Consider the following 19,113-nt stretch of genomic DNA (forward strand, 5'->3'; position numbering starts at 1 on the left):
AGATTCCACTTTCCTGCAACCTTCACTGCAAATTCAGAATCCATCATTCCACTGACTGCTCGAGAAACACAGCTTTGCAATGAGTCTTAGAAGTCAGTGGGTTGAGGAATTGCATAGAATTGATGACAAAGTACATGTAACCAGCTCAGTTTCACAGGACATGCCTTTGCATAAACAATTGATGATAAAAACTGTAATGTTGACTCCTTAATACCTGACAAGTATTAAGGTGCAAAACAAACTTCCACCGAAATGCCGATGGTGCCAATACATATTTACACTACATTTCCACATTTGGAACACTGTTCCCAAGTCAGCACCTTACCTGACGGTAACCGCTTGTGCTTCTGAAGAGATGACGAATCCACAAATGTTTGGTGGCAGTTATCGCATTTATAGGGTTTCTCTCCAGTATGACGACGGAGGTGCACCTTCAGATGGGAGCTGCGGTAAAACGCTTTGCCACAAAAGTGGCAGGAGTAAGGTCGTATACCGGTATGAGTGCGACGGTGTTCTTTGAGGTTCCACTTCTCTGCAAAAGCCCTTCCACATTCCTCGCACGCAAAGGGCTTCTCCCCCGTATGTGTGCGGCGGTGCATCGTTAAATGTTCTTTACGATAAAATCTCCTTTCACAATAGTCACATTTAAAACGCTTCTCTTTATTACAGGTCAGAGAGCTGGGATTCATCGTCCTTTTCTTCTTACCGTCGAGCCTACCTTGTGCTTTATAGTTCCCAAACTTTATTGGATTCTTAAAAGTGTCTGGCTCATCTTGGGAGAGAGTGCATTGCAAACGTTTCAAACTAATCACCGAACCATCCCCAGGCAGAGTCTCTCCTTCATTATCTCCACGCTGATTCTCAAGCCAAGTATTTTTGGGATCATAGACTTCCCTTTCTGGATGAACTCCATTAACTGAATCTGTGTTTAAAAAAAATGAGAGACATAGCTTAGAGATCCTTGATGGGATTCAAGAAAATATCAGTAGATTTTGTTGCTATACAGCAGTTCCCAAAGTATGGATCATGGACCACTAGGGGGTATGGGAGGGTCTTCTGGGTATTCGCAGCTGGCCCAAAATGCAAGGCGGTGGCTTGCAATGCCACAGCCGAGGCCATAGGTGAACAGGTCAGAAACCTCACCACTCTGCCGACGTTACACAAGACCAGCTCCCTGCCCTTGGGAGGGTGAACTCTTCCTCTTCGTGCGCGAGGCTCAGCCTCATACAGATTAAGGTGCTGCACAGGCACACATGACCGGGACAAGTATGAGCCGGTTTTTTGGGGGTGAAGACAGGTGTGTTAGGTGCTCAGGGAGCCCAGCAAACCACACCCATATGTTCTGGGCATGCCCAGCGCTGGAGGAATTTTGGAAGGGCGTAGCGAGCAGTGTCGAGGGTGGTAGGACCCAGGGTCAGACCAGGCTGGGGGCTCGCAATATTTGGGGTTGCAGGGGAGCCGGGAGTGCAGGAGGCAAAAGAGGCCGGTATTCTGGCCTTTGCGTCCCTGGTAGCCCGGCGAAGGATTCTTCTTCAGTGGAAGGATGCGAGGCCCTCAAGCGTGGAATCCTGGATCAACGATATGGCGGGGTTTATTAAATTGGAGAGGGTGAAATTTGCTTTAAGGGGATCGGTGCAAGGGTTCTTCAGGCGGTGGCAACCATTCTTCCTGGCAGAACGGTAGACAATGGTCAGCAGCAGCAACCCGGGGAGGAGGGGGGGGGGGGGGGGGTTCTATTTTATTTTTGTTTGTCTATACTGGGGGATCTGAGGGGGTGTATATATTTGCTGTTTGCTATGTGTTTTGGCGGGTGTTAATTTATTATTTATGTATAGGGGGGAGGGGGACACTGGGTTGTTTTGTTTTGTATTTAATTCTATTGGGTTCCTTTTACATTTTGTTGTTGATATTCGCGCCACACGAACTGTCAACATGAGCACCAACAATGCAGATTTAGAAGCAAAATCTATGTTGGTGTTACAACATACAACTATGAGATTGGATTTTCAGCACTTGCAGGTTGAAAATAATGTGGAGAAACCAGCCAAACCCAACGCCAGACTGAAGCTCTCCAGCTTGGAAGCAGAGATCATCTCATTGGTGTCTCATTAGAAGCAGCACCATTCTTTCTATTAATTCTGATAAGTTCTTTCGCAGTAGCAAGCAGAAGAAGGTGGGGCCCGACCAGTAGGTGGCTGTGGATATTTCATGTGTCAAATTGCCTGTTGACGAGAGAGTTTGAGAACCACCGTTCTTTAACAACTAAAATATGGAAATCATGTTAACCTTTACAATTGCAGCGATTTCCTTCTTCCAAGCAAAATATAAACTTAATGTTGTAAACATGGCAGTAATTTGTTCAAAAAGTCACTTGCCATTATGAAAATGCCCAAAATATAACTTAACTTGAAGGAGTTAACTACATTAGAAGGGTCTAGCTATTTTCCTTGGTCTTAGCATACCATCACGTTTAAAAGTCTCTTCTCCCGTGAAAACACACAAGAACTTGAGTGCTGTAATTAAATGTTTTCCTCAGAAGTGCCACATTTGCAGGGGTACTCCTCTGTGTCGGCTCATTTAAGCTCAACTTTTTTCAAGAAACCTTATCCACTTTCATTATATCTGCTGTTCAGGAGCAGCATGATGGTGCAGTGGTTAGCACTGCTGCATCACGGCGCCGAGGTCCCAGGTTCAATCCTGGCTCTGGGTCACTGTTCGTGTGGAGTTTGCACATTCTCCCCGTGTTTGCTTGGGTTTCGCCCCCACAACCCAAAGATGTGCAGGTTAGGTGGATTGGCCACGCTAAATTGCCCATTAATTGGAAAAAGTGAATTGGGTACTCTAAATTTAAAAAATAAATGTCTGCTGTTAGTCTGTGTGTTTTTTTTTATTCAGTCAAGGGATGTAAGCTTTGCCTGGCTAGGCCAGCATTCATTGCTCGCCCCTAATTGCCCCCGAGGTGGTGGCGAGCTGCTTTCTTTTGAGCGGCCGCAGTTCAGGTGGTGTAGATACATCCACAGTGTCATTATGTGCGTGTGCATGAAGTGATTCTCAAGCACCAAAAAAATAGTTTCCATATAATATTCACATATAATTTACTTCTGGTCACCAATGCTGCCATTTTCAACAAGCATGCCTCCTTTCCCATGTGTCCTGTGACTGGAGTTCAGCCTGCGCCACATTTTGGAACTTCTATTGTTCCTGAAGTTGTGGGGTGAATGGAGGTTTTGATTTATTTTCTCATCTGCCAAAAACATGGTGTGATCTCCTACCTCCCTGGGGTGACTTCATCTGGTCGGCATTGTGGTGTGACTGAGGTTGTGGAGTAATCCCACAGTCTTGCTCCTCTTCACATGTGTCATGATAATACGATTTAGTGAAACCTAGAAAATTAAACAATAGCTGAAAACATACCAGTCATACAAAATGGTTTAAACCAAGTGCCTTTGGCAGCGACTTCACAACTGTGATCTGAAGTCACCAGAGCGAAAACGAGGACTGAATTTTTTGAAACTTGAATTTACATTTTGTGTACTTGTTGAATTCAAGCAGAGATTCACAAGGACTAAAAGCCAGGACCAGTGACCAAATGTGTACATTCTAGACAAGCAAACCGGACATCCATTGGAGGGAAATTTTACTAAACAACAGAAGGCGAACTTCTGAAAGGACAGATAGATAGGCCAAATACAGCACACTGTATTTGTATAGCGCCTTGAACATGGTCAAAGATGTCAAGGCTCTCCGCAGGAGAACTATCAATTGAATTTAGGTTGAAAACAACCAATGTAACCAATCGGCTGGGCTTTGTTCTGAGTATGAGAACCCACAGTCCAAAGATGTGCGGGTTAGGTGAATTGGCCAATGATAAATTGCCCTTAATGTCCAAATTGCCCTTGGTGTTGGGTGGAGGTGTTGAGTTTGGGTAGGGTGCTCTTTCCAAGAGCCGGTGCAGAGTCAAAGGGCCGAATGGCCTCCTTCTGCACTGTAAATTCAATGATAATCTATGATTAATCTAGGACAAAGGTTCGGCACAACATCGTGGGCCGAAGGGCCTGTTCTGTGCTGTATTTTCTATGTTCTATGTTCTATGAATATGAAACATAGTTGTTAATTTATTTGAATTTTCATTCATAATTTTAACAAGTGCAAAAACATATGGGGCTGTTTAGCACAGGGCTAAAACTAAAAACTATGGGGCTGTTTAGCACAGGGCTAAATTGCTGGCTTTGAAAGCAGACCAAGGCAGGCCAGCAGCACGGTTCAATTCCTGTACCAGCCTCCCCGAGCAGGCACCAGAATGTGGCAACTAGGGGCTTTTCATAGTAACTTCATTTGAAGCCTACTTGTGACAATAAGCGATTTTCATTTTCATTTCAAAAGTAAAACATGGCACTGCCGTAGAAATTGGAGTTGAAAAAGAGATTGGCCACAAATAGAAACTTTATAGGTGGTGAAGAGGTAATAGAAGGGGGGCAATGGATTTCATAGACTGATCATAGAATGTTATGGCACAGAAACACACCACTCAGCTTTTTAACCCGGAGTTGATATGATCTCCACAAACTAGTATCGCACCCCCAATTCCATCATCCCTGACCTTGTGTATTAACCTGTTATGTAGCACCTTATCAAATGCTTTTTAGAAACCCAAGTATACTACATCTACTGATTCCCCTTTATCTACCCTACTAGTTGCATCTTGAAAAAAATTGCCAGACAGGATTTCCCTTTCCTAAAACCATATTGACTTGTTCTAATCATACAATCATATAATGCATTGGGAACACTTCCATAATAATAGATTCCAGTACATTCCCAATATTGTCAGACTAACTGGCCTGTAGTTCCCAGCTTTCTCTGTCCCTCCTTTCCGCAATAGTGGTGTTGCATTTGCTGACACCCAAATCTGATGGACCACTCTAGAATCGAGGGAATTTTGGAAAATCAAAGCCAACACGCCCACTATCTTTTCAGAACCCTGGATGTGGGCCATTAGGTCCTGGGAAATTGTCAGATTTTAGTCCTTTGAATTACTCCAGTACTTTTTCTCTAAATTTCATCACTCGTATTAGCTCCCAGGTTGTCCTCTATTTCTGGCACGTAACATACATCTCCGAAATGAGACACAACATATTTGTTCAAAGTCTCTGCCATTTCCTCATTCCCCATGCTAATTTCTCCTATCTCTTCTTCTGAGTTGCCAACATTTAATTCAGCAACTCTCTTCCCTTTTCTATACTTGTGAAAGCTCTGACAATCTGTTTTTATACCCTAGCTAATTTACTCTCATTCTATATTTCTTCCTCATCAATGTTTTGGTGGTCCTTTGCGGGTTTCTAAAACGCTGCCAATCCTCAGACTTACTACTATACCTTGCAACGTAATAAACCTCTTTTGTAAATCTAATACTATCTTTTAATCTCCTTAATAATCATGGGTGGATCTTTCTCGCCAACTCTGTTTTTCAAAGGAATATATTTGGAATTGTTTATTTAAATATTTCCCAGTGTGTATTCCCGTGTCCTTTAGTCTATTTACCCAATCAACCTGAGCCAGTTCACCCCTCAGGATTATGCAGCTGACTAAGTTTAAGATTATTGTTTGTGATTGGGGTTTGCTGCTTTCAAACTTAATGTGGAATTCAATTATCATCATTATTTGCCAGTGGATCTTTACTAATTAACTCTTAAATAAGCAAAATATTGTAGATGCTGTTCATAGCACCGAGGCAATAAATGTATAGGAGATTTTTTAAATAATAATAATAATCGCTTATTGTCACAAGTAGGCTTCAATGAAGTTACTGTGAAAAGCCCCTAGTCGCCACATTCTGGCGCCTGTTCGGGGAGGCCGGTACGGGAATTGAACCCGCGCTGCTGGCATTGTTCTGCATGGCAAGCCAGCTATTTAGCCCACTGTGCTAAACCAGCCCCTAAAAGGGATTGAAGGTGGAGAGAACAGTCACAATTTAAAGTGTTGGACTCAATGTTGAGTCCTGAGGGCCTAACTGGAAGAGGAGATGCTGCTCCTCCAGCTTGCATCATTGGGCCTCATTGGAGCATTGCAGCAGGCTAAGGACAGACATGTGGGCATAAGAGCAAGGTGCTGAGTTAAAATGACAAGCAACAGGAAGGTTGGGGTCATGCTTGCAAACTGAGCAAAGGTGCTCCAGAAAGCGGCCACCCAGTCTGCGTTTCGTCTCCCCAATGTCGAGGAGACAGTATTGGGAGTAGCGAATACAGTAGACCAATTAACTCTGTCACTTTGCACAATACTACATTTAGAACAGTTTTATCCTTGGTTGATTCCACAACATATTGCTCCAGGAAACTGTCACAAAAGCGTTCTCTATACTCATCCCCAAGATCACCTCTGTCAATTTGACTGATCCAGTTTGCATGAAGATTAAAGCATCTTCCACAATAAATATAACATTGCCTTTGTGACAAGTTCATATAATTTCTTGTTTAATGCTCTGTTCAATGGTATGACAACTTTTAGGGGCCTATGAACGGCTTCCACCAATTACTTCTGATCTTTGCTATTCTTAACCTCCAGCTGCACCGATTCCATTTCTTGATTTTGAGCCAAGATCCTTTCTCCCTGAAGTCCTCATGTAATCCTCTATTATCAGGGCTTCCCCTTCTCATTTTCCATTCTGCCTGTTTTATCGAAATGTTGTGTAACCTGAAATATTTATTTCCCAATCTTGGTCACCTTGTAACCATGTCTCTGCATTAACAATTAGATGCAAACCATTTATCTCCATTTGTGCCATTAGGCCCTGTCTTATTGCAGATGCTCCATGCATTCAGAAAAGAGCTTGCAATTTTATTTTCTTTACTACTGCTCCCTGCATGATGCACTGTTACAGTTAAACTCTCAGTCCCTTCCGCTCCTACTCATTTTCTCTTTACCTACATTGATTCCTATTGCCTGAACTTTTATTTCTGGATTTCTAAATCTCTCTGTCTTCACCCTCTGTTAGTTTCAAGTAATTTTTACCTACTCTGACCATATCTGCTGGCACACTCTTATGTTCATACACTCTTTCTCTTCCTGTCACACTCTGATTACCATTACCCGGATCGCTAATCTGCATTATTGTTTCACCCTTTTTCATTTAACTTCCAATTTTTCCCTCACAGAAACCATTCCCCCATTATCTAGTTTAAAGCCCTGTCCACGGCTCTAGTTACAATAGTGGCCTGGACACTGGTTACACCATGGTTCAGGTGAAGGCCATCTCAATAGTACAGCTCCCCTTTCCCCCAGTACTCATGTTAATGTCCATGAATCGAAACCTACTTTCCCCACACCAATCTTTGAGTTACACATTTAACTCTCTGACTTTATTTACTCTATGCTAATTTTACATAGAACATACAGTGCAGAAGGAGGCCATTCGGCCCATCAAGTCTGCACCGCCCCCCGTTAAGCCCTCACTTTCCACCCTATCCCAGTAAACCAATAACCCCTCCTAACCTTTTTTGGTCACTAAGGGCAATTTATCATGGCCAATCCACCTAACCTAACACGGGGAGAACATGCAGACTCCTCACAGACAGTGACTCAGCGGGGAATCGAAACTGGGATCCTGTCGCTGTGAAGATTTGAAAAAATGAGGTATTTTTCAATATAGCACCAAATTAGGGGGCGATATGAATATTTACAATTATGAAACTATGGGACAAGATAGATAATAGCATATTGTTGTCAGTAATTAAAAGGACTCAAAGAAGCAGCCATAGGTGAAAGAATACATCAGAACTTCAGAACAAATTAGAGGAAAAACATCCTCACATAGCATTGCAACGCTATAAATTTACCGAGATTAGTGGCTGTAGTACAAATATTAGCAACTTTATCAACATCCAAAATTAGCTCGAATATGAATGGGTCTGGGAACAGTGTAGGACTAGTTGCTGCATGGAGTGTGAAAACCAATAAAAATTGCATGAATTGAATGGTCCGTTCCTATTTGTAACTTCTATGTATAATGTCATTAATGATTTTTTCAAAGTTCTTTTCTGCTTGTTACATTTGTGATCTGTCATCAAAAGAGAATTGATTGAGACCGATGCACCCAGATTCAAAAAGATTGTGAATGCTTAAGCAACCAGGTGGAATGCAAGGGGTGATGCAATTTAATTTAGGTACGTGTAAAATAATTGTGTGACTCAATGAACCAAAGGACTCTGTGATAAATGAAACAGCATTTATAGATAAGGCATCTTTAGCAGTTAAGTCTATACGGTTGTGAGCAATTGTCCTAAAATCCAAGTGAAAAAAACAAGGTACTGAGATTTAATTATAGGATGATGGGAATATAAATCTAAAGAGGTGGTATTTTTGCTTTATGAAGTGTTCAGCAGATCCCATCTGGAATATTGTGGGCAGTTCTGTTCACACTAAGGAAACAATTAGTATTGCAGAAAAAAAAGACACTTTGTCAAAGCTTTTCATTTTGTACTCAACAGGACAATTGCAAGAATACCAACGTCAGGGGGAGCAACAACTTCATACTGTATGAGAAGAGTGATGATAGGTTGGCAACTGAACTCTTTGTCTTTTTTAAAAATAAATTTAGAGTACCCAATTCATTTTTTTCCCCCCAATTAAGTGGCAATTTGGTGTGGTCATCCACCTACCCAGCACATCTTTCGGTTGTGGGAGTGAGACCCACGCAGACACGGGGAGAACTTGCAAACTCCACACGGACAGTGACCCGGGACCTCGGTGCCTTGAGGCAGCAGTGCCAGCCACTGCGTCGCCCACTCTTTGTCTTTTAAAAAAAAATTCTCATCTCTGGACACAAAGGGGCAATTTCGAATGGCCAATCCACTGAACCTGCATATCTTTGGACTGTGAGGGGAAACCAGAGCACCCGGAGGAAACCCACGCAAACAGGGGGAGAAACTCCACAGTCACCGTAAGCCGGAATTGAACCCAGATCCCTGGCACTATGAGGCAGCAGTGCTAATCACGGTGCCGTGCCGCCCGAGCAATAGGACTCTGATTGGTAGAAGTGTTGCCATGGCCAATGCACCAGTTGATGGTGACTGATAGTTAACTGCCATTGTTCGGAATGGCAGCTTGATTCTGTTAATGGTCTGTCACCATCAACCTGTGCATTCTCCATGGCAACACCTCTACCAATCAACCAGCACTCTCTTCTCATATAGCAAAGTAAGTAAATAAAGTCGCCACAGTCCCAGATGACCATAGACTGCTTTCCCCTTGAAGGTGGAGAGTTGACTGGTGGTGATTTTACATGAGGATCACCACACCTCAGGCAAGGGCTAAGGTTGAGAAGGCGGGGCCTTCCTGAATAGTCTCAGCCAGTGCGGGAACTGAACCCGCGCTGTTGGCCTCGTTCTGCATCACGAACCAGCTGTCTAGCCAACTGAGCTGAACCTCATAACGTACAAAGTTGTTGTTTCCCCTGACTTTGGCGTTCTTGTGATTGGACCAATTTGTGCCAGACAAAAAGCTTCGGCAAAATCTATTTTTCAGCAATATCAAGATCTGTGCTCCCAAACAACTATTTGAATATATTGGTGCTCAAGGGGACAACGGAGGATGATTCTGAGTCCCAGGAATTTCAACTATTAAGTAAGCATAAAATAAGAGAGGTTATATGCAATTGAAAGCTTTTTGTGATCATGAAGTGAACTGACAAAACCAATCAGGGCAACCGATTCACTTGTGCTGAAGTGTCCAAAAGACAGAATTTTAAAAATGAGAAGATCCTGAATAACTGAGAAAGGAAGTCAGAAGCAACTAGTTCCACTCACCTTGGTCTGGCACTTCCTCAGCTTTTGTTCCCTGTTTCTGTTGCACAGAATATGCCCCGGCCACCTCTATTCTGTTGTATGTGCAAATAGTACCATGTTTCCCTGTGACGGGTCTGCTTTTAAGCAAAGCTCTGTTTACTGCTTCCTCCCCGTGCCAGATGAACAGTTCATGTGCTGGTTCAATTGAGCGACACACTTTGTAATAGATCTTTCCACTACACTGGGACAGGGTCAGATTTGTCTCTTCTGGTGTCTCGGCAAGATTCACAAACCTGCATCAAGTACAGAATCTTCTTATCGCATGGGCCACATTTCAATTTTCCCTCTAGTCATCAGAAAAGTATTCTACCTATCCCTGTGCTCGTGCTGTATCTGCGTCTGCTCACATTTACCCAACAAACACAGAATTAAGAGAGGCAGTGATCTAGCAGTGAGGGGTTGAAAATCTTGTGTGTGCCTTTACAGCAGGAAAATAAGAAAACAATCAATTATAATAAACTTTGGAATAAATGGGTGAATTCATGGTGCAACAATAATTTGCCACTGGAGGCTGCAACAACATCAACATAGAAACATTGAAACGAGGAGCAGGAAAGGCCCTTCGAGCCTTCTCCACCAATCAATATGATCGTGGCTGATCCTCGATCGCAATACCATATTCCCATTTTCTCCCTTGATGCCATTAAAACCTAAAATATTCTCTTTCTTTAATTCATTAGGTGACTTGGCCTCCACAGCCTTCTGTGGTAGAGAATTCCACAGATTTACTACCCTTTGAGTGAAGAAATCTTTCCTCATCTCAGTCCTAAATGATCTACCCTGTATCCTGAGACTGTCCCCTGGTTCTAGATTTCCCAACCAGGAATCATCCTCCCAGCATCTAGTCTGTCCAGCTTGTTAGAATTTTACACATTTCAATCAGATCTTCTATCATCCTTTTTAACTCTAGTGAATACAGGCCCAGTCAAACCAACTTCTCCTCATAGGACAGTCCCACCATCCCCAGTATCAGCCTAGTGAACTTCCGCTGCACTCCCTCTCTGGCAAGTATACTCTTCCTTAGGTAGGGGGACTAAAACTGCACGCAATACTCCAGGTGTGATCTCACCAAGGCGCTGTATAACTGCAGTAAGACATCACTACTTCTGAACCCAAATCCTTTTGCAATGAAGGTCAACATACCATTTGCCTTCCCAATTGCTTGCTGCACCTGGCTCTCCAATTTCATTGACTGGTGTTCAAGGACACTCCAGATTCCTTTATAAATACACACTTTCCAATATTTCACCATTTAAATAATACTCTTCCTTTCTATTTTTCACACCAAAGCGTATGACTTCACATTCAGCCACATTGTACTGCATCTGCCATGTGTTTGCCCACTCACTCAACCTGTCTAAATCATCTTGAAGCCTCCTCACATTTCCGCCCAGTTTTGTGTCGCCATCAAACTTTGAAATATTACGTTTGGTTCCCTCATCCAGGTTATTCAGATATATCGTGAACAGCTGGGGCCCCAAGCACTGATCCCTGCAGCACCCTACTAGTCACTGCCTGCCACTCGGAAAAAGATCCATTTATACCCACTCTCTATTTCCTGTCTTGATCGATTCTCGATCCATGCCCATACAAGGCTCCCAAAGCGTATGTGCTTTAATTTTGTCCACTACCTCTTATAAGGGTCCTTATCAAAAGCCTTCTGAAAGTCCAAATACACCACAGCCACTGGTTCTCCCTTATCTACTCTATTAGTTACAGCCTCAAAAAAACTCCAGTAGATTTGCTAAGGTTGATTTGCCTTTCATAAACCCATGCTGGCTTTGTCTAATCCCATTAATGCTTTCCAAATGTTCTGTTATTCCATTTTTTATAATAAACTCGAGCATCCGCTCCACCACTGATGTCAGGCTAACTGGCCTGTAAATCCCCCTTTTTTCTCTCCCTCACTTTTTAAACGGCGGGGCTACATTATCCACCCTCCAATCTGGAGGAACTGCTCTGGAGTCTACAGAATTTTGGAAGATGACCACCAAATACAGCCAATATTTCCAGGGCCATGTTCTTTAATACTCAGGGATGTAGATTATCAGGGCCTGGTGATTTATCAGCCTTCAACCCCATTCATTTCCCTAGCACCATTTACTTACTAATATTCCGCCCTCTGACTGGACCCTTGGTTCGCTGTCCTGTCTGGGAGGTTACTTGTGCCTGCTTTTGTGAAGACAGAACCAATGTTCAATTCTTCTGTCATTTCTTTGCTCCCCATCTCAATTTACCCAGCTTCTGACTGTAAGGGATCTACATTTGCCTTTTCTCATCATTTTCTCTTCACATATTTATAAACAATATTTATTATTGTGTAACTTACGAAGAATGACAAGTTCCAAGTACAGTACTAGTGCTGAGCGTACTGGCCTGGTTCTCGATCAAAAGGTTAATATTTAAAAAAGAACAACTGCAGCTGACACTATTCCAGAGTCTCAGCAGGTTTTATATGAATTGCGTTAAGAGCAGCACAGATGTGACTCTCCCTCCTCTTTTCCTTCCTTGTGGCGAGATCGCACCAACCTTATTCTCAACTGGGCCTATAGTGGATGATGAGGCATGGAGTAAGGCCCTTCACAGGGTGAACTCCACACCTTCATGGTCTGATCCAGCTTAAGGTGGTGCATAGGGCACACCTGCCAAAGCTAAGATGAGTGCCTTCTTTCCGAAGGTAAAGGATAGGTGCGAGCGTGTTCTGGGGGACAGCCAAACACACACACATGTGCTGGCCTTGTCCCAAATGGGTAAGTTTTTGGGTCTCCTTCTTTAGCCCATGCCAGCGATTCTGAATATTGACCTGGAGCCTTGTCCTGTGGTGGCCTTTTTTGGTGTGTTGGACTCGCCGGGATTGCAGACGGGAGTATCCTTGCCTTAGCCTCGTTGATTGCCCGGAGGTGAGTTCTGCTGGGGTGGAGATCTCCTACTCTGCCCAGTGCCTCGGTGTGGTTGGGTGACCTAATGGAGTTCTTTGACCTAGAGAAGGTCAGGTACACCATCAGGGGGTTGGTTGACGGGTCCTACTGGAGGTGGAATCCATTCATTACTTATTTTAAGGAATTAGTCACAGTCAGTTGTTGGGGGGGGGGGGGGGAGCTTAGGGAGTATTTCTCTTTGTGGATGAGGTGTGTACAGTTGGTTGGGTTTTTGTTATGTTGGTTTTGTGTAACATCTGCTGTGGGTAATGTGGGCTCGCTTATAAAATTTGCAGGCAAAATGGAAAATCTTTAATGAAATCTTTTAATTTTTTAAAAGCCTTACTCTCAACGATTGTCCACCCAATTTGCTGAGTGGGAACTGGTCAGGTATTAACTTCATTGTGTGCCATCACTGCAACAACAGTGTCCATTCAAAAGTTAGACATTAATTTTTATTAATTAAACAGTAAAACTGTTACTAATTATTTCTTCAAAGGCTCCAGAGGAAAAGAGCTATCAAACTTGTAAAGTTCACTGATCTGAGCAGGGGCATTTGTGGGGTGAGACAATTGGTCTCAGTGTCTCCACGATTAGAGGAAAGAAAGTTGGCCAAGGTTACCACTGACGTTATCTCGTCACCTGAAATGGTGCGTGCGTACTTAGGGCAAGGATAGGTTTGAGTTGAGGTGTGACTGGTTCCCTGTTGCTCAGTAATTTGCAGACATTTGGACAACAGTCACTTGACTGAGGTACTGCCCACCAAGAAATCAATATCTGTAGAAGGGGAGGGAAAGGAAGAAAAATAATCCGAGGAATATTTATTAAATTTAGCAGAATATATGGGCCAAAGTAAATAGTTTCTTTGGAAAACTTAATTGAAAAGCAATCTAAACCGGTAAGTTGCAATAGTTAACTGAGGGAAGTCAGGACATAGAATCATAGAATTTACAGTACAGAAGGAGGCCATTCGGCCCATTGAGTCTGCACCAGCCCTTGGAAAGAGCATCCTGCTTAAGCCCACTCCCTCACCCTATTCCTGTAACTCAGTAACGCACCTAACCTATTGGACACTAAGGGGCAATTTAGCATGGCCAATCCACCTAACCTGCACATTTTTGGACAGTGGGAGGAAACCGGAGCACCCGGAGGAAACCCACGCAGACACGGGGAGAAAGTGCAAACTCCAGACAGACACCCGAGGCTGGAACTAAACCTGGGTCCCTGGAACTGTGAGGTAACAGTGCTAACCACTGTGCCACCCATATACTCCCCCGAGATCTCAAAATGGAGAATAAACTTTTGGGGAAATCCATATTGTTTGGCGGACAATAAGCAGAAAATTCGAACTGTAAAACAAAGCATTAAATACACTGTGTGATAAAGGAGGTTTGACTGTTAACTCACCTCATCCAGTTGCATTTAGATTCATCAAAGGCACCCGGTTTGACAAAAGTTCTCTCCTGCACCTGTGAATTGAAAACTTTTTTTGTACTGGTGCACTTATAAAGAAGCTACATGCTTTGACGAACATGTCATCTAATGTGCCTCGGGCACTTTTTACAATGAGCAGGGGAGGGATTTCAGTCATTGACAAGTCTCTAGCTGAATTGTACAACCGCGACATGGAACAAAAAAAATGATTCAGCATCGAAAGCAACATGTGGCTGCCGACTGCATTTGTTTTCAGTTTATTGCATACTAGCTGCTGCGGAATAAATAGCCATCATAATGGCCCTTGGGGATGAATAGATTTAATGGGAGAGAAATGGGGAATTAGAAGTAATAAAAAAGTTGACCAAAAATAAGCCATTCATGTCAATGTGTCAGCAATTGCATGCTTTGCTAATTACATTATCAAACCAGTTGCATTGTTTTTTTTAAATATAAATTTAGAGTACCCAATTATTTTTTTCTCCAATTAAGGGGCAATTTAGCATGGCCAATCCACCTAACCTGCACATCTTTGGGTAGTGGGGGTGAAACCCACGCAGACATGGGGAGAATGTGCAAACTCCACACGGACAGTGACCCAGGGCCGGGATTCGAATCCAGGTCGTCAGCGCCGCTAACCACTGTGCTAAGTCCCAGTGCTAACTGCTGCGCCACATGCCGCCTCCCAGTTGCATTGTTAAAGACATAGCAGGTGAGGATCATTGGCTCAACATCCAAAAGAGTATAAATGGACACAGCTGGAACAGCGGGGAGTTTGTAATGCTACTGAGCTGTATGAAGAATAAACTTGCAAAAGGTAAAAGTCAAGCTGCTGTGTTATCCCTCCACCACATACTATTATCTTAACAATTCATACCATCTGGGAATATAGCTTTTCCGTAGAAAGTTGTTCGACTGCAATCTGGCCTTCATATGGTCCAAATATCACACCTTTAGGGATGGCCTTCGCAGTGCACCACACTCCAAGCCCATCTCGATTCCCTGATGGTCCCACTGCAAGCCCTTGAGGAATGGTGTAAAATGCTCTTGAAGGGGTGTCAATCGCAATAGGCGTGTCAGTGACAAACACTGGTGCTCCATGGCCACCCACAAAATTCTCCTGGCAGTGTTCATAGGCTAAGGACAACAAAAAAAAACCTTTACATTCAGGAACAGTTTCTGAGAAAGAAGGCAACAAGCCTCAAGAGAATTGTTCTCTTATAACAAATTTCTAAACAAAGGCAAAGATGAAATCTGTTAATTTAACTTGTGCAGAAATAGTTACAAATTATGAATCAAGCTCATTCTCAAAGTAAATCTCCTTTAAAACCACGGGAACATTCTAAATCACATGCTGCTGTTGTGGAAACTGAAGAAATACCGTATGGAAATAAACAGTTTTGGGTCACATTTAAAGAGGAAAATGAAAATCAGGACATACAGGGAGAGACCTTCCAGCTGTTCACAGCAGCGGGATCTTTCACTCCCACCGATGGCGCTCCCCCCCCCCCCCGGGTTTCCCAGCGTCCTGGTGTGAATTCAATGGGAAATCCCACTGACAGCGGCAGGGCCAGAAGATCCACCGGCAGGCTGCCTCCCGCCACCAGGAAACATGCTGCGGGGATGCCAGAGCATCTCACCCATAGTAATTACAAATAAAGCAACTATTTGCTGGTCCATGTATAGTGAGGCCCTGTGGCACATGTTTGCTGCCATCCTCCTGAAGCTTAAACAAGTCATGGTTCACTCACCATTGTACTGGATTAAGATACTGAAGCCATACAATACATGACTGACAAGAGGTAAAAACATTACATCAGGATGGCACGGTGGCACAGTGGTTAGCACTACTGCTTCATGGCACCGAGGATCCGGGTCCGATCCCAGTCCCGGGTTACTGTCCACATGGAGTATAATATAATAATAATCTTTATTGTCACAAGTAGGCTTACATTAACATTGCAATGAGGTTACTGTGAAAAGCCCCTAGTCGCCACATTCCGGCGCCTGTTTGGGGACACAGAAGGAGAATTCAGAATGTCCAATTCACCTAACAGCACGTCTTTCGTGACTGGTGGGAGGAAACCCACGCAGACACGGGGAGAACTGCAGACTCCGCACAGACAGTGACCCAAGCCGGGAATCGAACCTGGGACCCTGATGCTGTGAAGCAACAGTGCTAACCACTCTGCTGCCGTGCCGCCCGTTTGCACATTCTCCCCGTATCTGCATTGGGATACACAACGATGTATCCCCCACATCATGTATGGGGTAGGTGGACCAACGATGTGCGGGGTAGATGGACCGGCCACGCTAAATTGCTCCTTAGTTGGAAAATAAGAATTGGGTACTCTGAAAGTATAAAGACTGGCCTCACAGATCAAATATTTGGGATAACATATCGCAAAATAAATTTTTAAACAGGATATGCACGAAAAAAGAGGTGAAAGGGACGTTTTGGCAGATTCCAGTGAAGTATTTGACCAAGCATAAAGACAAAACCTTTTGGTGAAGAAATAGAGGTGGGTAGATGGAATTAAGAATCAGAAGTGTGACCGAATTGAATAGTGGAGGTCTGCTCTGGTTCCAATGGTCTCAAGTTCTAGAACATGACAGATGTTTCAAGTGGATACGTTGCATCAGTCTTCAATAGGCTGGTCCAATATGGTCCGTTATTAATTACATACCAAGTGTCAAAAGTAGATGCAGATGAAATCCTGAATTAAATAAAAGGGTCAGAAACAGGTCCTGGCCCTGAAATCATTCAAACAAATGTTCTCGAAGAACATTTTGAACAATTTCATGGGAGCAATTTTGCACTAGAGATACGCAGACCTTAATTGTGTGACTTTCTTTGAAAATCCTAACCCTGCAAAAAAAAAAAAAGACTTTGTTTAACACAGCAATTGTCCAAAATGAAGATTTACTTACATAAGTTAACATTTTCGCTACTGCTTTGTCGAGGAGAATTGCTGTTTTTTATTAATTCTCTCAGAGTTATTGTCTGCATCTCCTCAGACTGGTTTGAATCCATATTTCCATCAAGTATTACTTCCTACAAGAATAAATTGAGGTAGTTTAATAAGAAGGGAAGAGGCATACATCTCAGTCGTTAGATAAAATACACACTCAGAAACTCAATCATCATTTGAAAAATCAACAACCACTCAAAAGACCGAGAATCTGATGTCTAAATAGCAATGAAGCAAGGAGGTGGTGACCTCCTTCGACTGCATCTTCCAAACCCCTGTCCTCTACCACCTTAGAAGGACAAGTGCTGCAGATGCACAGGAACACCAAGCCACACACCACCCTGACTTGGAACTATAATCACTGTTCCATCGCTGTCGCTGGGTCAAAATCTTAGAACTCCCTCCCCAACAGCACAATGGGTGTTCCTACAACTCATGGACTACAGCAGTTCAAGAAGGGAACTCAACACGTTTCCAAAGGCAACTCAGGGTGGGAAATAAATGTTGGCCTTGCCAGCAATGCTCGCATCCCCATGAACGAACATATGTTTTTTTTACAAAGCCATGACTCAAAACAGCCATGACTCCGAGCTGTTTCATAGCCTCAAAAAATAAAATTTATTTTATTTATTCAGTGAATGGCCACCACAATGTTCTTCATGTTTAATCTCCATATTTTGCAGGGCAACTAGCGGGAATTGTGAGATGGGAACCTTGTGGTGTTTTTTACAGAGCATCTGGCATCTCAGTGACCAAGCAAACAACCTTGTAATTTTGTTGGAGATAATATTCTGGCATGGAGAGAGGATTGGTTAACTAACAGGAAGCAGTGAGTAACGATAAAGGAGTCTTCCTCAGGTTGGAGGGTAGTGCTGGGACCGCAGCTCTACACAGCATATATTAATGATTTGGAGGAACAGAGCGCACAGTGGCCAGATTTGTCGGAGGGAAGGCAGGTTGTAAGAAGGATATAAAGAGTTTGCAGAAAGCTTTTGACAGGTTGAGCGAGTGGGCAGAAAATTGGCAAATGGAATCCCATGTGGGAAAATGTGAAATTGTTCATTTTGGAAGTAAGAATGAGAAGGCAGATTGTTATTTAAACGGAGACTGCAGAAAGCTGTAGCACAAAGGGGTTTTATGAAACCCAAAAAGCTAGCATACAAGGTGCGGATGGTAACAGGGAAGGCAAATGGAATGCTGGCTTTGAACTCAGCCCAACGCATCACACAAGCTTGCCATCCTCCCATTGATTCTGTCTACACCTCCCGCTGCCTCAGGAAGGTAGACAGCATTGTCAGAGACCCCTCCCACCCAGGCTTTGCCCTCTTCCAGACCCTTCCATCAGGCAGATGATACAGAAGTCTAAAGTCCCGCACATCCAGACATAGGAACATTTTCTTCCCCACAGCGACTGGACTCAACGACTCCCCCTCGGACTGATCTGCTCCCTGTAAGACACTATTCAAGATGCCCTATGCTGCTCTTGCTCCTGTATTTGCTTTGTTTGGCCCCTTATTCCGCACTGTAACCAATCACTGTTTGTCGATGTACTTTGTCGATTATTCTTTTTTCTCTCCTCTGTACGTACTGTGAACATTCCTTGGCTGCAGAAAAATACTTTTCACTGTACTTCGGTACGTGACAATAAAATCAATCAAATCAAAAGGGGGCTGGAGTATAAAAGTAAAGTGGTGTTGCTGCAACTGCACAAGGTTCAAGTAAGGCTCATTTAGAATACTGGGTACAGTTTTGGTCCCCTTATTTAAAGGAAGATATATCATCATTGGAGTCAGTACAGAGGAGATTTTACTTGGATGATACTGGGTATGGAGGAACTGCCAGATTAAACAGGTTGGGTCTGTACTCCTTGGAGTTGAAAAGAATGAAATGTGATATGATTGAAACATAGAAGATTCTTAGGGTGTCAGACTGGGTAAATTTCAGGAAGAT

At 43.3% G+C, this 19,113-nt stretch overlaps 1 protein-coding gene across 1 annotated transcript in view; it reads right to left on the reverse strand.

Annotated features, from left to right (window-relative positions):
- The window catches only part of LOC140384740 (uncharacterized), a 59,439-nt gene that overhangs the window by 29,737 nt on the left and 10,589 nt on the right, over positions 1 to 19,113 (reverse strand). Inside the window, exons 2-7 of the mRNA XM_072466719.1 lie at positions 17,123 to 17,246; positions 15,069 to 15,328; positions 14,165 to 14,226; positions 9,801 to 10,072; positions 3,273 to 3,383; positions 326 to 922 (exon numbers count right to left, since the gene is read on the reverse strand). Of these exons, the coding sequence (XP_072322820.1) occupies positions 326 to 922; positions 3,273 to 3,383; positions 9,801 to 10,072; positions 14,165 to 14,226; positions 15,069 to 15,328; positions 17,123 to 17,225 (1,405 nt within the window). The 5' untranslated portion in view covers positions 17,226 to 17,246. The remainder of the gene's footprint in view (positions 1 to 325; positions 923 to 3,272; positions 3,384 to 9,800; positions 10,073 to 14,164; positions 14,227 to 15,068; positions 15,329 to 17,122; positions 17,247 to 19,113) is intronic.

The sequence above is a fragment of the Scyliorhinus torazame genome, chromosome 10, assembly GCF_047496885.1.
Source record: "Scyliorhinus torazame isolate Kashiwa2021f chromosome 10, sScyTor2.1, whole genome shotgun sequence".
In the NCBI taxonomy this organism is placed as follows: Eukaryota; Metazoa; Chordata; class Chondrichthyes; order Carcharhiniformes; family Scyliorhinidae; genus Scyliorhinus; species Scyliorhinus torazame.